The sequence below is a fragment of the Micropterus dolomieu genome, linkage group LG18 (genome assembly GCF_021292245.1).
Source record: "Micropterus dolomieu isolate WLL.071019.BEF.003 ecotype Adirondacks linkage group LG18, ASM2129224v1, whole genome shotgun sequence".
In the NCBI taxonomy this organism is placed as follows: domain Eukaryota; kingdom Metazoa; phylum Chordata; class Actinopteri; order Centrarchiformes; family Centrarchidae; genus Micropterus; species Micropterus dolomieu.
In genome coordinates, this window is record NC_060167.1 from 34820625 (window position 1) to 34847164 (window position 26540).

Consider the following 26540-nt stretch of genomic DNA (forward strand, 5'->3'; position numbering starts at 1 on the left):
AAAACCCACACAGACACAGCGAGAACATGCGAACTCCACACAGAAAGGCCGGGACGACCGGGGTTTGAACCCACGACCTTCTTGCTGTGAGGCAACAGTGCTAACCACTGCACCACAGTGGGCAACAATTAAAGTTTTTAATTGCGATTAATTATGTTATGCACAAAATTGAATAATGAATTCTAAAGTAGTGCATTGCACACTTTTAATTTAAATGTACACAAAAGTTCAATAAAAGGTGGTTTGCAAACATTCTAAACTAATAAGGCCTTTTTTTACCAGCAGTATTCCGTTTACACAGTAGAAATAAAATATTTCTAGTAAATCTCAACTTAATCATTAATGTAATCAAATCAAATATAAAACCAAAGCTGTTTGCCTATAATTTTAACTTAAGTTAAATAGGCTACAGCTGTGTAGCGCACAGAAGCCGTTGCTATGGTTACTCTGCATAGAGCGCCTGCCGTTTACTCGCGGAGCTTGTCTCCCTGTCTGATCACGGGAGTAAAGAGGAACCCCACGGGGCCAAGCGACTTTGTTGTGATTTTAAGAACGTTCCTAAGATCGACATCTTCCCCAATACTAATCAGCATGCAATGTGTAGCTATCCACTTTTCCACGGCATTTGATCGCTTGCCTTGCTTTTGTTTATCTACTTCTCCCACACGCTGCCTCCAGCGTAGTCTGCCGAAGCCTCCCTCCACTGCTTATTTGGGTGGCTGATTTGCAGGCTGATCAACATCCTGCCCCTCCTGTGACCCAGGGTTTGACTGTATGTGTATTCAAAGCCAGTGAGCAACGGACTTTCAAAATAATAATAAAAACTGCGTTAACATGTGATAAAATAATTGTCGGCGTTAATTAATTAGTTAACGTGGCCAGCCCTAATTACAATGCTATATAATCTGAATATACTAAGTTAGTTAGTTGATTAGAAATTAGTAATTTTTCTTTCAGTGCCAAGCGTTTGGCCCACCTTACACAGGATTAGAAGACACATCTTTATATTAAACATATAATGGTAACAAAAACAAAAGAAAATCACCAATGAAACACCATGAATGCCTATACATCTACATAATTTCAGGTACCATGTGCAACATTTAAAACACTTAATGGATATTGTCTCACAGCCTCTTACAAAAAAAAGTTGCGTTTCCTTCCTTTCAGACATCTATGAGTTGTTAGCAACTCCTCCAAATGGCGGATCGCTGATATGACTCCTTTCGTCCTCCATGGGATGGAGAGCAATGTCTGAATTATACCAATGAAAGGAGAAAGTTGACGGCAGAATTGCAATGCATAGTACTTTCACATCATCCTGTCTAGCCAGGTGGAGAGAGGGATGCACCCACGCCGGGCAATGATCTGTAAGCATGATGGGGTCAGCAACGTGTCAATCGTGGGCTGCTTACTCACTAGGGCAAATTGGGGGGTTACCGGAGGTTGGGTGCTATGTTTCCATGACGACGCTGTCCCCTTACTGTGGGTCTGGATGCCATTGTCAGCGGAAACCACAGAATGAGCTGCAACTCTGGGCTGTGCACTCCCAGCTTGGGTGGTGCACAGAATACACTGCTTTCCCTTTACTCATTTCCCCCTGGCTGCAGTGGAGGTGGCTGGCACTTGCAGGGGCCCTGGCAGTGGATCTCTCAACGTGGCAGTGATGTCTGTGGACCTGCTGCTGGCATTGCTGCTGTGGCTGCTGGTGGGAGGAAGGCTGCTGGTGATGGAGAAGAGGCCCCGTCTGCTCCAATGCCATTTCAGCTTTTCGATCGTAACTACTCTGATCTCTAATGGGTAAGATGACTAAGGGAGCCCAGCAGAAAAGCCATGTTGTTTGCCAGCCCATGGGCGGCACCGGCATAACAGTGGTCAAGGAGCCTGGCCATCATCCTGTCTCTCTCAGATGGGAGCGACGGCCTGCCATGGCAGGGCCAGAGGGGATGAGGCAGACCCTGACTTCGTCCTCAATGGAGGGCACTTCTTTGTTCCACTCCCAACCCTCTATGGTGGATGGAATATGGCCCATAAGCAATAGCTGGAGTACCAAATGGGTACCAATTTAGGGACAGTCTGAACATGGGCGAAGTTTCCTGCAAGGCTGGCTGTGGAGGCCTGTGGTGATGTCTCTGGCGAAAGTCAAAAAGGCCAGACAGGTCATCAAGGGGATAACTGTGACCAGCACACACATGTCTTTAAAGAGGGAAGCTGGGTCTTCCTCTTCAAAAACACGGCGGTAATCCTCCTTGTCCTAGTTGGCCCACGGCTTGGATCAAGCCGTCACACCCTCGAGAGCTGGCACCAAGCTGACTCACCTTCAGCCGCTGTTTGCGTTCCACACAGGGAAGCGCGAGGCAGGTTCACAATTAAGCTCAACCTTGAACAGTTAAAAGCTGCTTACACATTGATGCATCAGTATTAAAATAATATAATTTATTTTGTAATATAGTAACACATTTTCTGCTGAATAAGTACTTTTACTTTTGCATTTACTGTAAAAAGTAGATATAATGTAAATCTAAAGTAAAAGACCTGGAAAATCCAACTGGACAGAGGAACAATGTTAGTTGACAAGGAAAATTCCCAAATGCCAGTGTTACAGCACATGGCAGGCGTGGCAGAATATAGTGCAGCAGATCAACGCGTCATTCCCTCTGGTTGTGCGCACCAGTGAGGATTGCGAAAAGTGGCGGTAGCCTTTGTGTTGCAGTATAAAGTGAGATTGCAGCACACAAACACAGGTGAGTGCTACGCCATTTACTTACTTTGCTGGAAAAGTTGACTTAAATGCAGGACTACATGTGCCGACTGACTGGATTGTTCTGGGGTTGGACCACTTGCTAAATAGTTGTCTCAAGTGTTTTAATGTCTTTGGACAGTCAGAAGTAAGCATCACCAGGATGAAGGAAGGAACAGACAGTTAAATGATTCAGCTGATGGAAATGCAAGAAAGGTAGGGCAAGTTGGTTTACATAAAACAGTAGGCAGATAAACAGAATATCAAATGGAAATGGTCTGCCGCTCCAACACCATCTCGCTGGACAAAAAATAGGAGATTGAGACAGCACAAAAGAGTCCTTTGTTTACATGAGAAGTGCTACACACTAAAAATGTAGTTTCTAAAAAAGCAATCACATGACAAAGAGACAGTATGTGTCTTTATAACAACATACTTTTAAATATATGCCTAGTAAAACTATCCAGTATGTTGGTTCAATACAGCCACCAGTTTTTATATTACATTGACTGTAACTTGCCTATAATGTACATTTGTCCATTACCATGTTTTTCCTGCTTAAAACTCCAGTGAGTTTACTTAGTCTGAACTTGCCCATTAGCTTACCATCTTCTTAGCTAAATTAAGGGGATATTATCAGTGAAAAATATTAGGTGTTAAGATCACATAGTATTACAAAAACCAATTTGAGTGCTGTGAGAATGTTTAGGCCACATACAGTACAGCACTTGACTCATTCTGTATGTTTGTATTTTTACTGTGTTCTGAACTATTTTACCTAAAGGGTCATTTTGGTATTTTTGTAGTAGATGGCTCCAGCCAGCAGCAGTGGCTGCAACTTATTCCTTTGGGGCTATTGTGTCCGTCAAAATTACATCCTCAAAAAGTGCTTCTTTTTGCCACTGAGAGACAGGAAGACAACAGTGAGTCACAGTTGTAGAGAGGAGTTTGTTGTGTTGGTTGAATGTCTTGCTAGCAGTTCCTATAACAAACATCTCTTGAGTGGTTTCACACAAAACCAAATGTTACTTTACTGTTTTACGACAAATTGTGATGGTATTTGAAACCGCCTACAATACTAGTAGTAGGTACTGATTTGGCCTAAATGTAGTATGTAGTGTGCACATCAAAGCAAAATACCCGGATAGCGCACTGATTCTGAAAGAAATCTTCAGTATGCACCAGTCTACCTCACATACTGTGTGCCATGATGCAAAGCACTAGAACTCACTTCTATTCTAACCTATTTCATCACTAAATCCACTTCTAACAAGTTGTGAGATGAGAAATCAACTGTGTATGTTACATGCCCCAGGCACAGGGCTACTAAACCTGTAAAACAGGAGAAATGAACAACACTGGAAACTTGCTGCCGTTGGCCTGGAGGTCTTACCAGAATTTATTTAATAAATACAGTAAATTAAGTCTATCAATAAAGTTTTTTGCACATCACTCATTTTCAACTAAGTTACTAAATTACATAAGTTAACATGTATATCTATAAAAAAAAAAACTCATACACAAATATGATAAATATTCCACCTACTCATCATACCTCTTTCGACCCATTAGAAGGGAATGTGAACCTATCACATATTGTCAGGGAAAATAAACCTTTCCTATTTCTCTTTTTTATATTAACAGGCTATATAAACTGTTTATCACAATAGTTCTGTACTAACTGACAAAGACGTTGCAGTCCTCAATTTACCAACGGTTTATAACGTTCCAGGCAAGATACTGACATTTAATTGATACGGATGACCTTTAATCAACACACTCTTTAATCACTTTCTGGCAAGTGAAAGAGCCTACTGCATTTTATGGGTTGTATTTGCCATTTAAAGGTATTTTAAGAGGTAAAAAGTACTAGGTGAGCTATAATCTGTCAAATATAACTCTTCTGAATGAGATCAACTAATTTCAGGGCAGAAATAACCTTTCAGTCAATAACAAAAGGCTTCAATCATTTTCTGGCAAGTGACATACTGCATTTTATGAGTTTTATTGGCCATTTAAAGGTATTTTAACAGGTAAAAAAGAGTGGATTGGTTGGTAGGCCTACACAGCAAGTAAAGTAATGCAGAGTTTTAAAGATAATTGCAAAATTGTCTTTATTTTATATCTAAGTTGGCAGTATGTCATGTTAATTAGGCTACAGCCTGTTTTCCAAATATAAACAAAGATATTAGACATAGGCCTACCAAACATCAGTTTTCTGCGGACGATCACTTTTTGGCAGACACCTGGGGTGCTAGCTAACATTTGTGTTTGTTTTACCGTTTTAACTTGCTGCCGTTATATAAGATAAATAAGATTAAAAAAAAAAAAAAGTACTGACATTTAAATTGTTCCGATTTTGAAAACCGGATACTGGCTTAGCCTGGCCTAGCACACTGCAAAATAAATAAATTTAACAGTTTCATACAACATACTACTGCGGTTGCCAGTAGTATGTAGTAGGCGGTTCCCGAAAACAGCCTGGGACTTTCTTGACTTGCAGGATTATTTTGTAAATTGACAAACATTATGTGTGAAATTTAGTGTACAGTTCAAACAAGATTTAAAAAAAACAATAAGTTGTCGCTTACCATTTACTACCACGTTTTTCTAAGTACGGTCACATGGAGGAGGGAGGGAAATTCTCAAATCATGCAAATTCGATTTGCATATTCGGCAGGGAAAGTTCTCACAGGTAGAAGAAGACATGCAGGCGGGTGCTTATTACTGTGCTGCAGCAGCCACAGATACAGGATTTTTTTTTATTTTTCTTGTGTCAGAGCATTTTATTTATTGATTGTTGTTGGGGTGTATAAACGATTTCAACAAATCCAACAAAAATGCTCCTGAAATAAATTGCCTACCCTTGCTTTAACTTCGTTCCAAAAGAACATCCCATTTGTACTTGAATGCAGCATGACGTATCACGTCAGGAAGATGACGTGCGCGTGGCCATGCGTACTGTGATTCGCCCCCTTTACAACAACCCCCAATCTACAAAATGAGTGCTGCGTTGGTTGTTTTACCAGTGCTGTAACGTCTGAGTTTGAGTTCACACGAGAAATAAAGCGGTTACAATAGTAATAATTCGACGTTGAGGGCTTATTTATCTGCTACCTGGCCTGTGGTTCTGGGTGGCTATCTTGCTAAGTTGCTTCGAAGACTTAAGTGACATTTACGTTAATTCATTCATCCATAACAATGGCAGCGCAGGATTTTAATTTCTTGCTTGCGACGGATTCTTACAAGGTGAGTGGTACAGTTCTTCTTGCCTGTCCCTCTTTCTACGCTATTTGGGGCTTTTCCAATTAAATTCAAATAAATTCAGTTTAAGATACATTTAACGCACATATCCCGTTCAGCATTTCACTAACGTCAGATAAACGTGTGCATTTTTGGTCCTGTGAACGTTTTGACTGTGCTGCTACGTTGTAACTTCGTAACTTTAGATGAAGGTGAGTGAAAAATGAAAGTCAGGCATCAGCAATAACATTAGTTAACACTTTGTTGAAAGCATGGTAGTGCGTCCTACAGTTTGTTATAACCAGGAGCAGAGGTCACAGGGGGTAACGTTAGAGTCCATAACGTTACAGTCACAGCTTCAACATGACATTTAACCGTGAAACCTTGGCTGAGAAGAAGACCTAGCAAGGAATGGGGAGCTGTAGACATTTTTATGATGACAACGTAATGCCGAGTTTTGTTATCCCTATACCATAACTGTTCTTCACATCTAACTGTAGACCTCCCATTTAAATTTAATATTGAAGTAAAAAACAAACAACCAAAAACCAAATGTTCCAAGCTTCATGTTAGTGTTAAAAAATAATAATACACAGACTTGTTTTAATTAAGTCCTATCTGTTAGAAGAATTCATAAACAAGACTAAACATTTGATCACGTATTTGGTGCCAACCTTCAATTGATGACAGTATAAAGTACAGTTTTAAATACTAATGAGCCATTTCAGATTTACCACATAGGGGCTTATTTAGGGCTCTCACTTAATTGTCAAATAAATCGGTCGATGAGAAGAGTCTTAGTCGACCAAGTTTTCAGTGGTCAGGGACAGGGTATGCTGAACTGAGGAGGTGAGGGATTGGCGATATATCGAATATATTCGATATATTAATGAATATGCGATTGCAGATAACCATAGCGTCATATTCAAGTTGCTGAGGAGTAGTTACTTTAGCCAGCCGTAAAGTGTGTAAATAAGCTCAGGTTGCAGTTTAAAAGTGAAAGCTGTGTGTTGTGTTTGCTGCCACTGAAAAGTAATAAAAGTCCCTGTTTATGTAACTTCAATGCAGTTACTTATACTGTTGGCAGCAGAGTTGGTCCAGAGCGTAAAAAGCAAGCTATTGAGTTTAATTCATGCTGAAGTGATTTTGGTAACACTACACTGTATGAGAATGAACTTACTGAACATTTTACCAAAAGTAAGTCTTGTGGTATAACCAACAGAGAAAGTTTGAATCTGTGATCCAACTTTAGCAAACTGTTGGCTAATTTCCCATGAACACAGTATTCAGGAGATGCACTATAATAATCAAAAAGCTTGAGACTTCTAAAAATACTAAGTGAAAGGAAACTGTAGAATAACTTAAAAGTTTTAAATAGATAGGCTAAAGATAAAGAAAGAAAGATATAAATCATGCTATTGGAATGACAAAGACTTTTCATGGACTCCATTTGATGTACGAAGGCATAAGTTCTAAGGTGCAAGTCATGGTGTTATTCATTGCATTGTAATGCCAGAGTCCAACCTTTCCTTGACTGTGTAGCTTTCAGTTTCATTTCAGGCAATTTGTAACCTAAATCCAGTTGTGAGCTTGTGCAGGCAGTGGAGTTAAATGTCAGATGTCATTCAAAGGTTTGCACTGCAGCCAAATGGCAAAGGTCTGGATGACGACCAACCAGCCTTTTTTTTTTAATAGCTCCAATGACCCCTGAAAACAAGTCCAAAGCAGCAGCACAGCCAGGAGGATTCCTCCAATGTGTCTGTCATCACAATCACATAATAGAAACTGATTTGGTACATTGTGATGAGCTCATCTAAAAGTCCACTGGGATTACTGTCACAGCACATTACTTTACATGATTTTTTTAAAAAGTAAATGCTGAGAGACTGTTTTTTTTTTTTTTTACTGCCCCAGCAGCATAACAGGACATACCACCAATTATCCTTGCCATGTGATCATCATTTTAACTTTTCAAGGTTTTGCACTGATGATTACGTTTAGTCACAGAAATGAGACACTACAACACAACACAGTGTTGCTACTGTTCATTCAAATCGAAAACAGAGCAGCTTCCTCGATTTGAACAATGAAAGCTTTTCATTAACTCCTAGACATATTTATTTAAATGAGCCCAATATTTCAGTCAAACCTCTACAGTACATGTTTATGTTGAGGTTTTACACTTAAACACATCACTGCATCAATAAGCTGGTGCTGTGCATCACTGATTGGTGTCCTTGCTGATGCCAGTTTCCACAGCAAAATTGTTTTACAGACATTGCGCACAAAACAACACTGTCATGCAAACATTCAGTGTGATCGATCGGTTTAGTTTGGCTACTGGTTGATTGTTATAATAATTTACAAATATTGACTTTGATTCCCTTACTTTTCATCTAGTGACTAGGTCAGAATTAGACTTTGTCCTGTACTTTGGGTTATGGCCAAATATTCGTAAAACTGTATGCAACGTGCAGCTTCCACTCTTCTGGGAAGGCTTTCTACAAGATTTTGCAGTGCATCTTTGGGGGAATTTTTGCCCATTCATCCAGCAGAGCATGTGTGAGATCAGAAACTGATGTTGGACAAGAGGGCCTGGCTTACAGTCTCCATTCTAGTTCATCCCAAATGTGTTTGATAGGGTTGAGGTCAGGGCTCTGTGCAGGCCAGTCAAGTTCTTTCACACCAAACTCTGAAAACTATTTCTTTATGGAGCTGGCATTGTCATATTGACACAGGGAAAGGTCAAACACAAATTGTTGGAAACCCGTATTTGGCCCAGATTTGAACCCGGATTAGAACATGCAAGTTTCCCGTAATGCCAAAGGGCCAGGCTCATTGGTATGGCAGTCAGAGCACATACTCAACTGTAGTGACGGTGATCCGTCACACACCCACAGCACAGTCTGAGTGCAGTTTGCTTTAGCTTTCAGGTTCTGAGGAATTCACTGAGGCCTGATGTGTCCTCTTGCCCTGCCACGTGCAGCTCATAATACTTTGCTACACTGGTCTGTTAACAGCATGCTAATACCATAATCATGCTGTGTGTGCAAACACACGTTATGCTTGCTACCCTTTTATGCTTAACAAGTGTATTGTCTCTGTGAGGTGTCCAGGGTCCTACCCACACCACCCCTCCCCTCCATAGGTGCCCCAAAATTACTGACAGAGGAAGAAAGTTGAAGCAGTGACAGTGCCAGCTTTGGTGCAATACCAAGACAGATCAGGGTACAGGGCTGGGCGATATGGCCAAAAATGTTATCACGATAAAAACATTTCATATCATTCAATATTGATATTTATCACGATATATATCAAATCATAATTTCAAATATGATTAGTAAGTGTTTTTTCAATCCCACTTTCCTCAACAAAATAAATATTTTAATAGGAAAAAGTAAGTGCTAATTTGACCGTGATTCAAATTAATTACACCAAAAATGTATTAACGATATATTGAACATTTATTATATTGTTATTTATTCATTTATTTATTCATGTGATTTCTGATTCCGGCTGTGAATATTTAATTTGAAATTATTTTAAAAAGCTGAGCTGTTGTTTATGTATGACATTGTCTACACCACATACACATCAGCTCAATACAGCATCTCCGTATCAGTTTAAGAATAATAAGAGGAGTGTCTGTGTTTTTGACGGTGAGTCAAAAGTTGAGTCATACAGTCGGATTTCTAAATAACCTGGTAGGCTCTAATGCTTGACACCGCCCAAGCCTAGACTGGCCATTAGGAACAGCTGTAAACACTTCGGATATCCAACTGACTAGAGACATGACCAACCCGTATGTGTTGTTTTTGTGAGTCACAGTGTTTTAAAAGTGAGAATACAATATGTACTGTATTCACTGTGCAAGGAATGCACCAATGGACATCAATCACACTGTGGTGTTGGTATGCTTCTGCCAGTTAAAAATTTGAGAATTTCACACTCCATCTCTGTTATGAGTAGCAGTGTCCATTAACACCACAATCACATCCAGTAATTTAAAGCTACATAATTTTCAAGAGTTCTGCATTTTTGTCATGTTTTAAGTGTGGAAGTGGCTAAAATTTTCAAAACAGTTGCATTACGCTGTTGTGTATTTTGTACATCTTTTAAATATTGTTCCCCAGTTTATATTATTTTGCAATCAAAAGCACTTTGTCTAGACGGCAGCACCGCAAATCGTGTTTACTTTCTGTCGCCACACAAGCACGGCACATTATCAGCACGAGGACACATAGTCCGTTAAAATGTTTATTGCCTTCATGTTAAAAGTCATTTCTGTCCCGCTGCTGTCATGGTAACGTAACGTTACACCGCGTGTCATCTAATGTTCGGCCGTTTCATATTTTCTGTTTAACGGCCACGTATGAGCGAGAAAACAGCTGAAAATAACAGTACAGACGATCTGTGACTGTACAGTCTGAGTCCTTTCAGGTGTTCACTAATGCAGAAATACATTTTATTATCATACTGCATTACTCAATATTGAAATGAATCCATGTCAGAAACATTTAAAGTTTTAAGTAAAGTAGCATAATTGATGTATTTATTTTAGATAAATTGCTATGTTAATTGAGTAATAGGCAACTTTTCTGTGTTAAGAATAAACAAAATTTGTCATTAGATTAATTGACTAATCGAAAAAATAATTGTTAGATTAATCGACCTTAGATGTTTCCAAAAATATCAAAAGCAATCCGATCACGATGGTTCTGGAAGATTGTGAGCATACAGGCAAACTACTTCACATTGCGCAATACTTTTTGTGTTGTTTTTTGCTTGTTTCATAATACTGCTATAATAAGCCTGTAAATAATGTAAAACATACTCCTATTACTAATACTCTTGTAAATTAATCTCTTAATATTGCTTCCAGGAAGGACTGCCCCTGTTCTTGAGTTTTCCATTTGTTCTCCTGAAGTTAGACAGGGGGGAAGGGGACTTTAAGGGAGAAGAATGTCTAATGAATTTATCTTGATTCTATTTCTTCCAGTTACTGACTAGTTGTAGCGGCCGATTATTCAATTGGGTGCAGGCACAAAGAGAGACTTATGCTTTAAGCTGTCATCATTCCTTACCACACTGAGCCAGGGCACATGTTTACTGTACACGCAAGCATTACGTCAAGCAGACAGTCGTCCGGTTTTTCAGCTTTTAATTAATTTGCTTATGGGGTTTTATATTATGTTGTTTGACAATACAAATCAGTGTGTTACGATTAGAAGGTGATAAATTAACATTACCCACACTAAGGGTGATTATTAGAATTACTTGCAATCTGTTTTGGGGACTGTGCCTGCTAGCTGGTTCTGTTTGACTTCTTTCTTGTCTTTCAGATCACACACTACAAACAGTATCCTCCAGATGTCAGCAAAATCTACTCCTACTTTGAATGCAGACGCAAGAAAGGCTCCCAGTTTAGTGAAGTGGTGTTCTTTGGTCTTCAGTATCTGCTGAAGAAGTACCTCACAGGTACATTAACGTCATCTTCTCTGATCTAAGAAATGAATTGACAGAACCATACAGGAAAGAAAAGAGAAAGAAATTGCGTGCTCTGTTAAAGAGAATATTAGTGAAAAGAGTTCCTTGTAATAAAACTGCCATCCAGCCGCATTCTTGTTTACACACCGGAGAGAAATTCCATGCATTATTAAAATAGCCCAGTGAATTAATAACAACATACTGTATAAGCAAAAAATTTGGAGGAACTATTTGATCGTAGCGCAGGATTGGCAGGTTTCTGGATGTTGAGTCAGGGCTTTGTATTTTCTGCGTGTTGCTGAGGTTGTAGTAACTTTTTGTTTGGTTTGTTCTCTAAAGGCCAAGTGGTCACAGAGGAGAAGATTCAGGAAGCCAAACTCTTCTACCAGATGCACTTCAAACAGGCTGTGTTTGATGAAGAAGGCTGGAGGAAAGTCCTGGAGGTATGAAAAACGATTTTCAATAGGGATACACCTGATGACCGGACGTATTGTTTATTTTTTATTTTTTGCTGGTCACACTAAATGTTACACACATGGACGGTGTTTCACCTTATGCGCACAGCGGCACAGACAGTATAAAATGCATATGCTAAAACAAGACATAGTTGTGAAGAAGACACAACCTCACAATTGAGAGACACACGTGAGAGACGCAAACTTGTATCACGTTAGAAGACACGGTCGATATTTTACAAGCAGGGACCAGGAAAATCAACTCAGTAAACACTAAAGTAGAAATAGGGTAATGTCTTCTTTCAAATAAAAACTACAAATAACCACTACAGTATAGTACTATACAGTTATTCTGTAGGTAACACCGAGCCTTGTGTTACTGCAGTTTATTCTCAGTTGGATTTTATTTGTACAAAATGCTCTGTCCTAATCTGTGGTACTTTTTATTTGGAGATGGTCTGAGTGAGAGGAGGTCATGTAACCTGCTGCAGTTTGGGAGAAAATCTAGAAGTTATTTAATAGTCATGGTTGATGAACATATAGTTGAATGGACCCTAGTCAGAAAAGCCAATGCTAATGGAGATCCTCCATCCATCCATCGTCAACCGCTTATCCTGCGTACAGTGTCGCGGGGGGTTGGAGCCAATCCCAGCTGACATCGGGAGCCGTCAGTTATAGTTTTTAGAAAGAAAGAAAATTGGAATTGACCATAATCAGAATTGGCTTGTCATACCTTTTTCTTTTCTAAATCGGTAATCAGAATCAGGCAGAAAAAATGGAATCGGTGCATCTGTAATTTTCAACTACCACTCTGGCTAAAAGATTTACAGAGAAAGAGGCATTTATCGTCATACAGTATATCTAACCTGAAGTAAATGTGCCGTTGCTGTGTCAGAAACATGATGGTCGTCTTCCTATCCGGATCAAAGCCGTCCCTGAGGGCAGGATCATACCAAGAGGCAATGTGCTCTTCACTGTGGAAAACACAGATCCCAACTTCTACTGGCTCACCAACTACATCGAGGTAAACCTAGAAATGTGTTTTTAGTGTTGGACTATTTAAATGATAAAAGGTTTGAACTAGCAGATTAGTTAGATAACATATTCTATACTTAGGGGCGACACCACAAATGCCAGGAGAACAATCATGTTTAAAGTTGCATGTTGTTAATGTCAATGTCAGTGATTAACTGGCACAGGATAAGGGATCTCAGTCCTGCCCTTCGGATTTACGGAGGTTGGAGTGTCCATTGAATCACCAAAAAAGTTTTGCACACTAACAATGAAAAAAGTTAATAGCTGTATAAAGATCAATGTGATGTTCGCATAATTACAATATTTCAATTTACACACTAAAAACATTATTATGGGCTGCCTATGTCTGTTAGCTTCATGTACATGAATGACCTGCTACTGACACAAAAAACTGACCTTCTCTTAAAGAACAATTAACTCCATGCTTTAGCTATAAGATAACCCTTTCACATGTTAAAATGATTCATTCAAATCCACAGCATAAATTACAACTCCATGTTATGCTAATGGAGCGTTTCACTGCATGAACCTTCCCGGTGCATCAAGAACGTTTTGAGTAACTCCTTGTGTTTCGACCAGAGAAACTAATTCCTATACAATAACTCCAGGTGGCAAATCCCTGCTTTGGGGGTAGTACTTTCCAAAAGATCAGGAACTAGAGGGGTGGAGTTTTTATGTTCCAGAGCTAGCAGTCGTTGATTGAACAAATATCACTGTTAGGAAGCAGAAGGAGGGACAACCATTTGTTGTTTTTTTAATCTGGTATTGGTGTAATTTGTTTAATCTATGAATTCTATAAAACATGCCTTGTACTTCATGGGGTGTGAATCACAAGGCAATGTCACAGGCAAAGTACACTGAAGACTGGAAACAAAATCAATTGAAAGTATTATAAATTGACCGCACAGTAAAAAGTGTTAAATGACTATGTGCATCTTAAAGAGTCTAAATTGATTGTTTTCATGCATCTGTTAAATGTTCAGGCAGGATTCCTCCAGTGCCTTTATTCTTACATGCCGCTTTCACAGAAAATGGCCTAATATTAACCAAGGATGTCAGTTTTGCACAATACTCTTGTAATATGTGGTAATCTTTTTTTTTTTTTTTTCTTTTTATATATTAAACTGGAGTCAGTCAGCCTGGTCAGAAATCCTACAATCTTAACTGGGAGTAGTCTCTATCATGTAAAACTTCTTTAGAAACTGTTGCGTGGCAGTTTTGACCTGACAGAACAACAATATTGCACCACTGTCATTGAATCTTCAGTTTTTCTCTCTTGCCTCTTCTTTTCTGCCTCTTTTCTTTTTCTTACTAACTGATCACTTACCATCTGTTCCTTTTCTCCCCACACCCGTCTTTTTTTTTATCACTCCCCTTTTGGATGTAGACCATGCTGGTGCAGATGTGGTATCCCATCACCGTAGCCACCATATCCAGGGAATTTAAGAAGATTCTGGCCAAGCATCTGAAGGCCACCTCGGGGAGCCTGGAAGGCCTGGACCTGAAACTGCATGACTTTGGCTATAGAGGAGTCTCCTCACAGGAGGTCAGGAAGACTTTCTGTCCTTGTCTTTATTTAGTGAGAAACCAGCATTGAGGATGAGTAAATCTTAGAAAGCAAAGCTAGAGTTTCTCATTTTACTTCTGTCTCTTGCACCTTACTGCTCTTGATGTTGTACTGTATGAACAGGCACTGTGTTTGCACTATGACCTAGCTAAGGATAACAGAATCAATTCTTTAAAATTCTGTGTCATGTAACTGGTTTGGATTTGCACTGAAAATCCAGATGCACATGGCCTATGCAAATGTTGAACTTGTGATATCCACTTTGTGCATGTGGCTGCTTCATGCTGATATGATCATGTTATTGTGATATTATACTAGTCACCTCACTGATGCAGACGCAGGTTAGATTATGAGAAGTCAGCGGGAAAGTCTTGCATAACAAGCATGTATCTTGAATATCTTGGATGACTGAGCTGGTGAAAGTGTTTCATTGTAAGAGGATTCTAAAATTAAATTCTCATAGGTCCCACTTACTTACAAAATTTTTAAACCAGGCAGCAGCAGCAGTGTATTTATGATTACATGAAGGCAGACGTGTGTCAATGCAGTGTTAACAAAATGTCTATGTGCATCTTCATAGTAGAGCTGTGCATAACTAAACAAATCATTAACACTCACTCCTCAATCTCATCTGAGTGTACTGAATCATCAGTGTCACTGACAGAGTTAGTAGCGCTTTGCATTAGAGCTGGTGTAAAGTAACATTGGTGTAACAAGTAACAGTTTTCTCCGACCTGTGATTTTACATGGTTGTAATGTAAATCGCCCCTGCTCTGTCATTATAGTATATCATGGTTTTTGTCACTATACACCAACCTAACATTATTTTTTCCCACTATAAGAGAAACTGCAATACATAGTATGAAGTTCAGTTGTCACATTCACTATGTTACTACCTGCTTAAAAGGATAATTCTACACTTTTTAAAAAAATGTCTACTCAGTGTTGATGGGATATGTAGTCCAGTGAAGAAATAAATTCCACAGCGCGAGCTATTTAGACAGAGAAAGCAGAGTTCTCCTGCTCGCGGAGCCATGCAGGCACTGCCTACGTGTACCAGGATGCATTGCGCACAGGCCACAACAACTCTGTGCAAGCTAGCTGTTGCCAAGCAGAATAGCCTTTCTTTTTGTTTTGTTTTGCATGTCTATCAAGTAAATGTTCATACAGCAGCACACATCCAGACAGAACGGCCTTCTGTAGAACAACAAAGCTAACGCCATCTGAGCTAGCCCTGCAGTGTAACGTTCCACTAAAAAAAATCATCCAGCCTAATGCTCTAGGTATTTAGTTTGCTTTAAATGATGCTTAATGTTCTCTTGACTGTGCCTCAGTATTACAATCCTAGCCATAATGTTTCCTAGTACACTGTTGGCCAAAGATAGCAGCAGAAATAATCACTCAATGTTCTTCTGCCCTCTCGACCCTGCTGTTCTTGGTTGTCTTATCTTAGGAATCATAAAAAAGGTCTCTACACACTTCTGTCCAAGTTAGGAGTAAAACTTCTTCAGTGCATAGTAATGCACACTCGGGTGTCGGCAACAACGGCACCCAACAGAAACTGCTCACGATGAAATTCATTGTACCAAAATGGTGGAGGGTAATTTGAGCCAGACAGTGTTTGCTCTCAACAGCTCAGGTTCCGGAGGGTAACCGCTGGCCATATCCTCTTGCATGGCTGCGACTGCAGTGGAGCCTCGGACTCTCTCTGCTGCATTTCTATTCTGGCTTAAAAAAATATGTCTGAATATCAGAGTCTGTACTACCTGGAGAAGTCAGCTTAAAGGGTCAATATAACATGCATTGAGAAATGTATTGCTTCAGTCGACTGCATTTATCATCAACACTTATTGGACATCCACACAAATGTCAAATTGTCCCTTTAAAAGCTCAATGGCAAACCACAAAATCCACAGCAATAATCAAGTAAAATAACCCGGGTATTATTATGGTGGTGGTTGCTGAATCATTTACCGTTTTAAACTGTGCCTAGTTTTGAACTGAATTCAGAGAAATGATTTAAAACAGCAGTTATTCATGATCTCCACCTCTGCTCTCCAGTCTGCAGCATTAGGTGGAGCAGCTCACCTGGTTAATTTCTGCAGTACAGACACAGTAGCTGGGCTGCTGATGGCTCAGCGATACTATGGCTGCCCAATGGCTGGCTTCTCCATTCCAGCAGCAGAGCACAGGTATAATACACATGCATCAATCCTGAATTAGACTGTCCACAACAATAAATCTGTGGCAACATAATCGGTTAGAAATGTTTTATTTATTCTGGCTTTTAATTCAAAATAAATGTCACTAATCTGCACAGTTGAGTTGTTAATGAACCGTGAGGAAACTGTAAAGCCATCAGGGGTTATATCTTCAATTATTAGAACCAGTTTTAATATCTTAATAGTTCATTATTCCTCCCTCTTATCCAGTACCATCATCTCTTGGGGGAGGAGCAGGGAGAAGGAGGCATTTGAGCGACTCCTGGACCAGTTCTCCTCAGGGCCGGTGTCAGTGGTCAGTGACAGCTACGACATCTTTAATGCCTGTAAACACATCTGGGGAGAAAAGCTGAAAGAGCGAGTCATGGAACGCAGCCAGGACTCATGCCTGGTCATCCGGCCGGACTCTGGGGACCCAGCAGAGACTCTTATTGAGGTAAGTACTAGGGCTGGATTAGTCACTGTTGGGCAACAAAAACAGATATCTAAACTCAGTAAATCCAGGCATATAAATGTGACTTCTGCCTGGAAGTTTTATTTTTATTACTTGTTGACTATACATATTGATCGACGATAGAAAAACGTCTATTGTTTGCAGTTATGCTCTATCGTTGATTTTGTTGTGTCGCAAATTCCACACTTTTCTGTAATATTTTTGTTAGAGAACAGCGCCATGCACCAAGGTGATATTGGACAGACATCTGTCTAATATCCTAGAAGAAGAAGGAGAAGAAGACATACTTTATTAATCCCACAAGGGGAAATTCAATGTGGTGCAATGGATTGTAGTCCGTTTCAGTAGTGTAACAGAGACACTGAGCTGCTTGTCGTCCATAGAAATAGATCATACGATGATGTTTATTCTTGTTTCAGTAATATGTGCTGCCTTCCCCTTGACACACAGCTCGCTGGAGCAGCTAAGGTCTGGCAAGTGTTGATAGGCTATTACTCGTGACATGTAACCAATCATGGGCACGACACTGAGCGAGTAGCGGCTACAGGCAGAGACAGGCGGTTGCTGTTTAGTCATTTTATCTTAGACTATTGGCATCTGTCTGAAACTGTTATCGTGTTTTTTACCTGGATTTTGGAACTTCACTTCTTCTTGGCTTTTTTGGATCGATTACTAGCAAGTTATTTATTTAACTGAGGTTGTAAGATGTTCAGACTGCTGCTACTTAACATGGCTGATACTTACATGAATCAAACTCATTCAAAATTATTCTAATGCCTTGTAGGTCATCAAGATTTTGGAGGACTGTTTTGGCTGTTCGATGAATTCTCTGGGATACAAGGTTCTGCCCTCTTACCTGCGAATTATTCAAGGAGACGGCATTGACCTCAACTCAATAGACGAGGTGAGAAAGTTTGGTTGTTGCACTAGTCTGGTTTAATCTCAACTCCTCTTTAAACATATTTAGTAAATTATATTTTTGTACTACAAATTCAGTCTTCCTGATTTGCTCTCAGAAAGATGCTTAAAGATGCAACCTGGGTCCTATTTTTATAGTTTTCCTGTTTCTGAACCGTGTACTCACATGTTTCATCACTGAGATTTGGTAGTGCTGCGACACTGGTGGCCACAGTTTTGTAGTCAAGAAGAACAAGTTTATTTTCATTTCCAAGTATAAGGCATAGATAATTTTGTTAAACTGTGAACTTGTTTAAACCTGTCTGCTCACTTTATGCGTAACTGTGACTGACTGAGTCTGTGTTTCTGCAGATTTCAGCCCAAAAGTAATATAACTCCATATAAACTCATAGAAATAATGGCTGACTCTGACAATATGAACCAGGTTGTATTTTCATTTAAAGATATATTAAATTTGTCTGCATCATTGTGCTTTTGTCCAAATATTAGTTATTTGTCCAAATATTAGCAGGGGTTTGTCATGGTCAAAAAGTAAAATCATGATTTGTTTATTTTGTAACAATAACCTTATTTTTGCACTTGTCTTGCCTACAAAATATTTACAAGTTTGGTTTTGAATCCATCCTTTCTATGTTTTCCGTAGATTCTTGAGAAGGTGAGTGATGAAGGCTGGAGTGCTGAGAACGTCTTCTTTGGTTGCGGCAGCGCTTTGCTTCAGAAACTCAACAGAGATACACTCAGCTGTGCCTTCAAGTGCAGCTATGTGGAGAGTAATGGCAAGGGGGTGAGTGGAAGGGTCCTGACTTGATTAGAAAGCTGGATCCTTGCTTAAGAGATTTTCAAACATAATTTACTGACAACTGATTAACAACAGATTTAAAATAGACTTGGAAAAAATGTGAACCTATTTTTTGAATACAGCTAATGCAGTTGTAGAATGGATTGTTCATGTTGATTGCAGTTTTCATCCAGCTAAATGTGCAGTTTTAAAGACTTTTTGTAGATTTGAGATTTGGTCTGGTGTCAGACTTACGGAAGTGGACTTTTCAGAGTTTAGCACTTACTGTGCAAACACAAATCTGTAACGCAATGGAAGACAGTAGCAGATATATTGCAGACATTCACAGTTACCCTTACTTCCAAATGAGTGATTTAGTAATTACATTAACTTTGCATTTGGTCACAAGCTGTCTGGATGACTGTTCTTGTTACTCTGGCCCTCAGATGTTGTCATAGTTGATAGGAATGATGTAAAAGTACAAAGTTAAAACCAGGGAACAAAAAAAATACTATATAGTCAGCTGTACAGCTACTCCATTTACATCTTAATTGCATGTGTGTAGGTCAGTTCTGTCGGGTGAAAACACACCCATACCTATTACACCCGCCAGGTCTTTTTCATTGAAGTATTTGCTTTTAAAATATCTCAGAATAAAAACACCAGAGATGCTTTCACATAACTGGTTTTGCTTGTATGTGTTCTTCCAGATGGACGTGTACAAGCAGCCGGTGACCGACCCATCCAAAGGGTCAAAGAGGGGTCGATTATCACTGAGGAGAAACTCTAATGGCTTCTTAGAGACAATAGAGAGAGGGGCAGGCAAGCCTGAGGAGGTTAGTCCCAGCGTTTCATTCATTAACTTTGACTGACATTAAATTCAGATGATCAGTGGGGATCAAACATTCCTGCCTAGCCTCCCTATGACCTCTTCATCCTCCACCTTTCCCTTCCAGTATGTCTCACTACATACACTCTTAGGAAATTTTAACTGCAGCTGAGTTACTACACACCTTATCTCCACTCCACCATACCACACTTCACAAACCATTACATGCATCCAACACAAAACAGTACATACACGCAGGCGGGCGGGGGTGTTGATGGTGGCGGGGGGCTCATTGGCCCCGTTTCCTGCCCTTGAAGCCCGGTATGTCGGTGGCGCTGTGGGGTAGGTGTCCGCCTTGCCTGGCTGGGGGCGGATCAGGGGGAGGCGTGCCTGGCCAATGGGGTTCTTGCCTGCTGCTGGTGTCGGTGCGGCGCTGTTACTACACACCTACAGCATTCGAGCACCTACATTCTGTGACAGGCTTACATTATATTCAATTGACTGTTAGATGTGACAAAGAAAAATAGCAAATCCCCACATTTGAGAATCTGTGGGAGTTTTGGCTTTTTTGCATGTAAAATGACCTAAACGAGTTATCATCAACTAATCATTGAAGCTCTATTTTGCTAATTATCTTAAAAGCTGCTCGATCTCAGTATTTGCAAAATGAAACAAATGTTGTCTGTTGTCTTTCTCATTATCTATAGACATGTATGTCAAATTAATAATAACAAGATGTCCTTCTGAAACATATATGCTAACAGTGTTGGGCTGTAATAATAATATTACTTTTCCCAGTAACTAGTAGTGTAACTAATTACTTTTCTAAAACAGTAATATTATTACAGTTACTAATCTAAGTAACGTTGCATTACTCGTTACTGACGTGAATGCGCGACTGTACTGCAGGTCAGCGGCACCGGACTTTGTTGTTCATGTCCGCTGATAGCCAAACACTAAAGGAAAATGGAGAACGGGGTAGAGAGGCGTTCTTTCCACAGCTGTAAGTAGCTACCGTCATTTATGTTTCACTGTCTAAGATGCAAAGAACATTGTCGTCTAGTGTAAACGCGATCAGCAAAAAGCTTTCAACCGCCAACAGTTCTACATCTGATTTATTGAAGCGTCTGCTGAAGCAGCAGAGCAACGTGAAACTTAAAGAAGAAACTCAGGCTGCTGCTGTCTGATGCTTGGACTCGTCGGGAGAGAGTGGCGTTAACATGCTCTTATAAACAGGCAAAGTGTGCAGAAAAACAGCTGTTCAAAAGTCGGGATTCACTTGCTTTATTTTTTTATTTCAGCCGGTGGTGTTAGGAAACGTTGTACTTAGGCTATATGCTTTGTAAACACCATACTCCAAGCTGCTGTTATGAATAAGATATTAGTTAAAAAGTCGGGAGAGACTGCTTTGTTTGGGGTGAAGGGGGGTGGATTTGAAAGCCGTGTTTCCCATAATAAGCCTATAATTTGATTAATTATCAACACTGCCACAAATTGATTTTCAAATTTTTTTTACTTGGCGTATTTAAATTCATATTTGATTGAGGAGCTGTATTAAGGAGCATATATTCGTGCAGCACCTCCTCGGTCGCTTGCTCCCTCTTTCTCTCTCTTCGGAACACCTCTGTACCAAAGTTAGTTAATAACCCCCCCACACTGGAAAGTAACTAGTAACGTAACAAGTTACTTTTATCACCCAGTAATAATTAATAATATTAGTTTTTAAGGAGTAATAAGTAACTAGTAATATATTACAATTTCTGAGTAACTTGCCCAACACTGTTCGCTAACTTCAAACTGTAGAGAGACAGGCGCATTTTAAACTAGATGCAAATGCAGGATTTTTTTCTGTCCCTCTGCATCCACAAGTCTAGCTTTTTTAGATTAAATACAGCTTGAATGTATTTACTGTACTTACCTGTACTTGATCATTGTGCTCTGCGTTCTTTAGGACCTGCTGGTGACTGTCTTTGAGAATGGAAGCCTGGTGAAGGACTACTCCCTGGAGGAGATCAGGAAGAACGCTCGGCTAAGGGACGAGGAGGTGAACACCATCCCGCACAACCATGAACAGGAGCTGCTGCACAATCACATTATCAACGGGATTCATTAGGTCAAAGCCTCTCATAATGCATAGGATAATTCAGTGTTTAACAGGGTGTACTGCAATGAAGACTGCTGTGGAGAGTGAAAAGCTGTGTCTTACAGCACTCACCACCAAGCACTCCCACCTGCACTTCATCCTAAGGAGATCAGTGGTAACATTGTTTTCAGGTAGATCAACTTCATTCCCTTTTTCCTCTGGCCAGACACTCCACACAGTGAACGGTGTGGGCAGACAGCTACACTGCCCTGTCACAGCCATGGCCAGAACTCAAGCTCAGGGTCAAATATGATAAGCTAAGTTAATCCATGAAGGAAAGGAAAAAACTTAAAGATACATTTCCTGAGTTTGGGGCTGCTACAACAAATTTAAGATGTGCATCTTTAAATATATTTTCAGAATATGCAGTTTCTGAGAATTTTCAGGCCAAAAATGTGCTAAAACTTCCAAATGTCTATGAAGATTCTCAGTTATCCAGGTCATAGTTATCCAACAAAGGTTAAAATCAAGGGCAACTGGACTTGTTGCCCTTGATTTTTATCTTTTATTATTTTTAACAGTATTACTGATAGTAATAGTGCTACATCATCAGGTATGGGTGACACTGAGTGCTTGATATACAATATTTAATTTAACGTCAGTGTCAGCCTCAAATATCAGCAGAAGAGTGTTTTCGCCAGGCCAACATTCTGCCCTTTAGTTTGGTGTACAGTTAATACACAAAGAGATGACAACACTGACCAGCTGTGCAAAATAAGTGAAGAGGGCTGCGCTGCACTGCCACAGTGTGGACATAAAAACAAAGTCAACAAAGTCAACAAAGCCATACCCGTTCTGTTTCACTGGTCCACAAAGCACACTCTATGGAACCCAAAGTGTTTAATATAAAGTACATTTAAAAAAGACATAATGAAATACATAATCATAAGAATAAATTGTGTAAGATATAATAATGAACCAAAAAATCATTGAATCACAAATATTAGTGAAATTTATTGAAACTCATTATTCTGAAATGTCATTTCATCATTCATTTTCATAACTGAATTTTATTGGATATCATTTTTATTTCATTGTAGACATTCTTATTTCAAATGCCCTTTTTCAAAAGTCTGCTTTTAGTTCGTAATGTCTTTCCATGACAGTGGCATTGTCAACAGTCACCGCCCTTTATCTTTCAGCCAATCACCTACCTCCCTGCCTGCTACCACATGTAGCCAGCGAGCTCAACGCCTGCTACCACATGTAGCCAGCGAGCTCAACGCCTGCTACCACATGTAGCCAGCGAGCTCCTGTTAGCTGGAGCAACAACAATGCCAATTCTGTATCATACAGCTAGAGACTGCTGCTGTAAAGAAACAGACACTTAAGCCAAGGGCATTTTTTAATGAAAATAAAAATGATGCGGTTATTTTACTTTATACTTTATTTACTTTATAATTATTAATAAATTAGTATTAATAATGTCATGTTTCATGAATTAGAAATTATATATTTGACACAGTTTGTTCATATAACAATTTATTTTATAAGTACTTAATTAGGTCGTAGTAAATATTATTTAGTACATATTTAATATTTAACACTTTGGGGAGAGTCCTTTTCATGTGTAGAGACATAAAGGTATTTGAAGACAGTTATTGATAGTAGTAACACACTCTGTTGGAGGTGTTTTTTGACCTTTTGGGTTGGTTTCAGTGGCTCTGCTGTAAGACACACTGTAAAGGCACATTTCACTACTCTCATCTGCTTGCACAGAATTGACGTATCTGTCACTTGTGATTTCAGTCTGTTTTTAAAAAGGTGGCACATTAATTCAGTACAATTGTTTATTGTCTCTCCATGTTATGACATTATGATCTAGATAAGTGACTAGTGTAAAGTGTAAATTTAATTTAGGCCTGTTATTGTGCACTACTGAACTTACTGCCTTATGTAGTAAAATATACTGGATGTTGGATATGATTTGATATTTGCAAACTGGATTGGGGAAACGCCTATGTGGGTCATCCCTAGATGAAATAATACAAATACATGCTGGTAGGGTAAACAGGTTTGATCAGTTGGCAAATGAACTAATGGACATGAAGCGAAACATTCTACAGATTCGGTCAGTCTCTGATGTCCACTGCATTTCTCCTGTTATTTTATGATGAAGTTTAAGTCTTTAAATGCCAATGTTTCCTTAACTTGCCTTGTCTACTTGACTTGGAAGTATTTTATTTCCCAAAATGCCTGTCAACAGCTTCTACACTAGGAGCATTATTACTTCAGATCAAAGAGGCGCAAATAGTTTTGCAGACCCATTAAAAATAAATAAACCCATGTATCTCCATGCAGACTGCATTTTTGACAAGTATTCAGACTGATGCAATGAGTATAAATGTGTCATCTGATTACCTGCCTTAACCAACCTACTGTGTGATGTAAAATATTCAAACACTGTGCTCCTTGCTATTGTATTGGGGAGGTAGCAACGTAGAAAATGCTGCCTATTTTTACAGCAACAAGTCAGTTCTGTCAGTGACAACAGATGCAAGTGAGCTACAGAAGGTGCTGACAAATGAAAGAGGAAGAAGTACTCATTTATGTTTTGAGGGGTTGAACTTTAAAATAACCTATAGGCCTGGTTTTTAGATGAATTCTATCTTTTGAGAAAAGCTGCTATAATGCTGTTTTTTTAATTCATCGAACACATACTCCAAAAATACTGCTGCTTTCTTTGGCTGTTAATTGTAAGTGTTGATCCTTCCTACTCTCTTTTCATGCCCTTTTATTTTCTGTTAACATATGGGTCTTATTTTTATATTCAGCAACAAATTCCACAATAATCAGTTGTGTTCAGTTTCAGACTGCAAGCCAAAGCCTGTTTATATTTGATTTTATTGCTGATGGCTGGTCTATACGGATTAGTGATATTAATGAAGTAGAGTAGTGACGCAGTTTGCCGCCAACACTGTGACACAGTTTGCCACCAACACTGGACCACACATGGTTTACCTCTTGTGTAGTACCAGCACTAATGCTGTATATAATAATATTTTGTAAATATTCATTTTAAAATGATTTCATTCTAACTGATCTGTTCCTTTTTAAATGTTCTGTATCGGGTTTTTTTGGGGGGGTGTTTTTTTGGGGCTTGTTTTAAAATCTGACCTTTTGTAAGATTAAAAATGACCTTCAACACTTTCACATGGGGTGAGTTACTTTGCTAAACTGAAAACATGCCAAGTTGTCCGGAACACTAGAAAGATAAACTGTTATTTTACTGAGTGACCAGAAAATAGAACCCATGTATTTTAACACACTGGAGGTGAGCAACTCAGCCTCAGAGGCAAAACACTCGTTCTTGGAATGCTAAGTACACCTTCAGATTCTGCTACAATCCTCCATCCCTGCATTTTTTTTCAACATGCAGTAGGGATGGCGAGCACAGTGGTTAGCACTGTTTCAATTTAAGCATGAATGAGCTAAACATCCAGGAGCGAGTTCTTCATCCTGGGTGCTTTCCTAACCACTTTTCTTTGACCTCGAAGAAAAACATCACAGGGTCAAGGACAGATGTGAAGGAGAATTTATAAGGACTTAGGAAAAGACAACCGTGGTGGTCAGAGAATCCGACTGCACTTACTCTAGGCTTCAAATAAAATAAGATTTGGTAATAAAGGGGGTTTTCAGTGTATACATAAGGTACAATTTACCATCAGTTAACTCTAACTTCAGCTGTTCCATAAACTCGCACTTTACCTGAAATCCAATCATTATATAACACTAGTTGTCATCCTTCATTTTGGGTCTCTTCTTTTTAACAAATGTTGGATACTTTCAAGTAGCCATTTGTTTTAAATTTTATATTATTTTAATATTTATGTTGTATTGAAATAAAGCCATTCACTGAGACCACTGATAAATTTAAGTATATTCATCATGATCATGAGTCAATGCAGTTTGAAGACCTTCATTATTTCAGTTTGGTGCTTATATGTGGCACATTTTTAAATGAACGTGTTTAATCAAATCACCACACACACTCTTGGTGGCTTTTTTTCCCCTAAAGACACAGAAGAACATATGGTGAGATGATGTGATCTGCTGGTCTGCTGGTCCCAGTCTGAACGCTCACTCTTTATCAATACTGTCTGAATGCAGTCTGACTAAAGTTGAAAAATAAACCTACATTTTATAACCTACATCCTTTGCTTTCATTCTGTGCCATTCTTGCATTTATTAAAAATTAAATTATATATAAACATGTTTAGTGTTTCAGCAGTCTATTGTTGGCAAACTTTATTTGTGTTCAAATAAAATTTTTCTTGTTCTGTTACAGAAAATAATTCAGTAGATTTCCCTCTGACCAAAATGCCAGTTGGCCGTAGCATCACCAAGGTCAAATCTCACAAGTGCAGAGATTTTAGATATTAGTGGGTATCGAGTGAGAACTGACTGAGTCCAGTTAAAACTAATAAAAATCAACACATTCTGTTGCACTGGGTGACCTGTTCCACCACCAGTTTATTTTGACTCGGCCCCACATACACTGTCCTTCTGCCCCAGAAACTCACTAGAGCACCACATGTGGATTAATCCCCTGCTGCAAATAGTCCCAAACAAATGCACCACCAAACTAAAAACTGCAGCCCATTAGTCCATGTAGAAACTAATGGGCTGGAGAACCACAAACAGGGTAGGAAAATTAAGTATTGACAGA

At 39.3% G+C, this 26540-nt stretch overlaps 1 protein-coding gene across 2 annotated transcripts; it reads left to right on the plus strand.

Moving 5' to 3' along the window:
* Positions 1-5753: 5753 nt before the first annotated feature.
* Positions 5754-26022, plus strand: nampt2 (nicotinamide phosphoribosyltransferase 2). Of its 2 annotated transcripts, XR_006821575.1 has the most exons (12): positions 5754-5989; positions 11326-11461; positions 11810-11913; positions 12821-12949; positions 14348-14506; positions 16589-16719; positions 16960-17185; positions 17988-18107; positions 18765-18905; positions 19610-19735; positions 21680-22002; positions 23014-26022. XR_006821575.1 is itself a non-coding variant. In XM_046028877.1 (11 exons), the coding sequence occupies exons 1-11, from the start codon at positions 5942-5944 to the stop codon at positions 21839-21841; spliced, it is 1482 nt and encodes a 493-aa protein (XP_045884833.1). In that variant the 5' UTR covers positions 5754-5941; the 3' UTR covers positions 21842-26022. The 2 variants fall into 2 exon arrangements, 1 of the variants encoding a protein (XP_045884833.1); XM_046028877.1 differs by having other exon boundaries at positions 21680-26022.
* The last annotated feature ends 518 nt before the right edge of the window (positions 26023-26540 follow it).

What these genes read in the sequence shown, in the direction of transcription:
- nampt2 (XM_046028877.1), top strand. Translation starts at nt 5,942, where the DNA reads ATGGCAGCGCAGGATTTTAATTTCTTGCTTGCGACGGATTCTTACAAG. An exon ending in CAGCAGAGACTCTTATTGAG is followed by an intron (nt 17,186 to 17,987) that starts GTAAGTACTAGG and finishes AATGCCTTGTAG; the next exon opens with GTCATCAAGATTTTGGAGGA. An exon ending in ACCTCAACTCAATAGACGAG is followed by an intron (nt 18,108 to 18,764) that starts GTGAGAAAGTTT and finishes TGTTTTCCGTAG; the next exon opens with ATTCTTGAGAAGGTGAGTGA.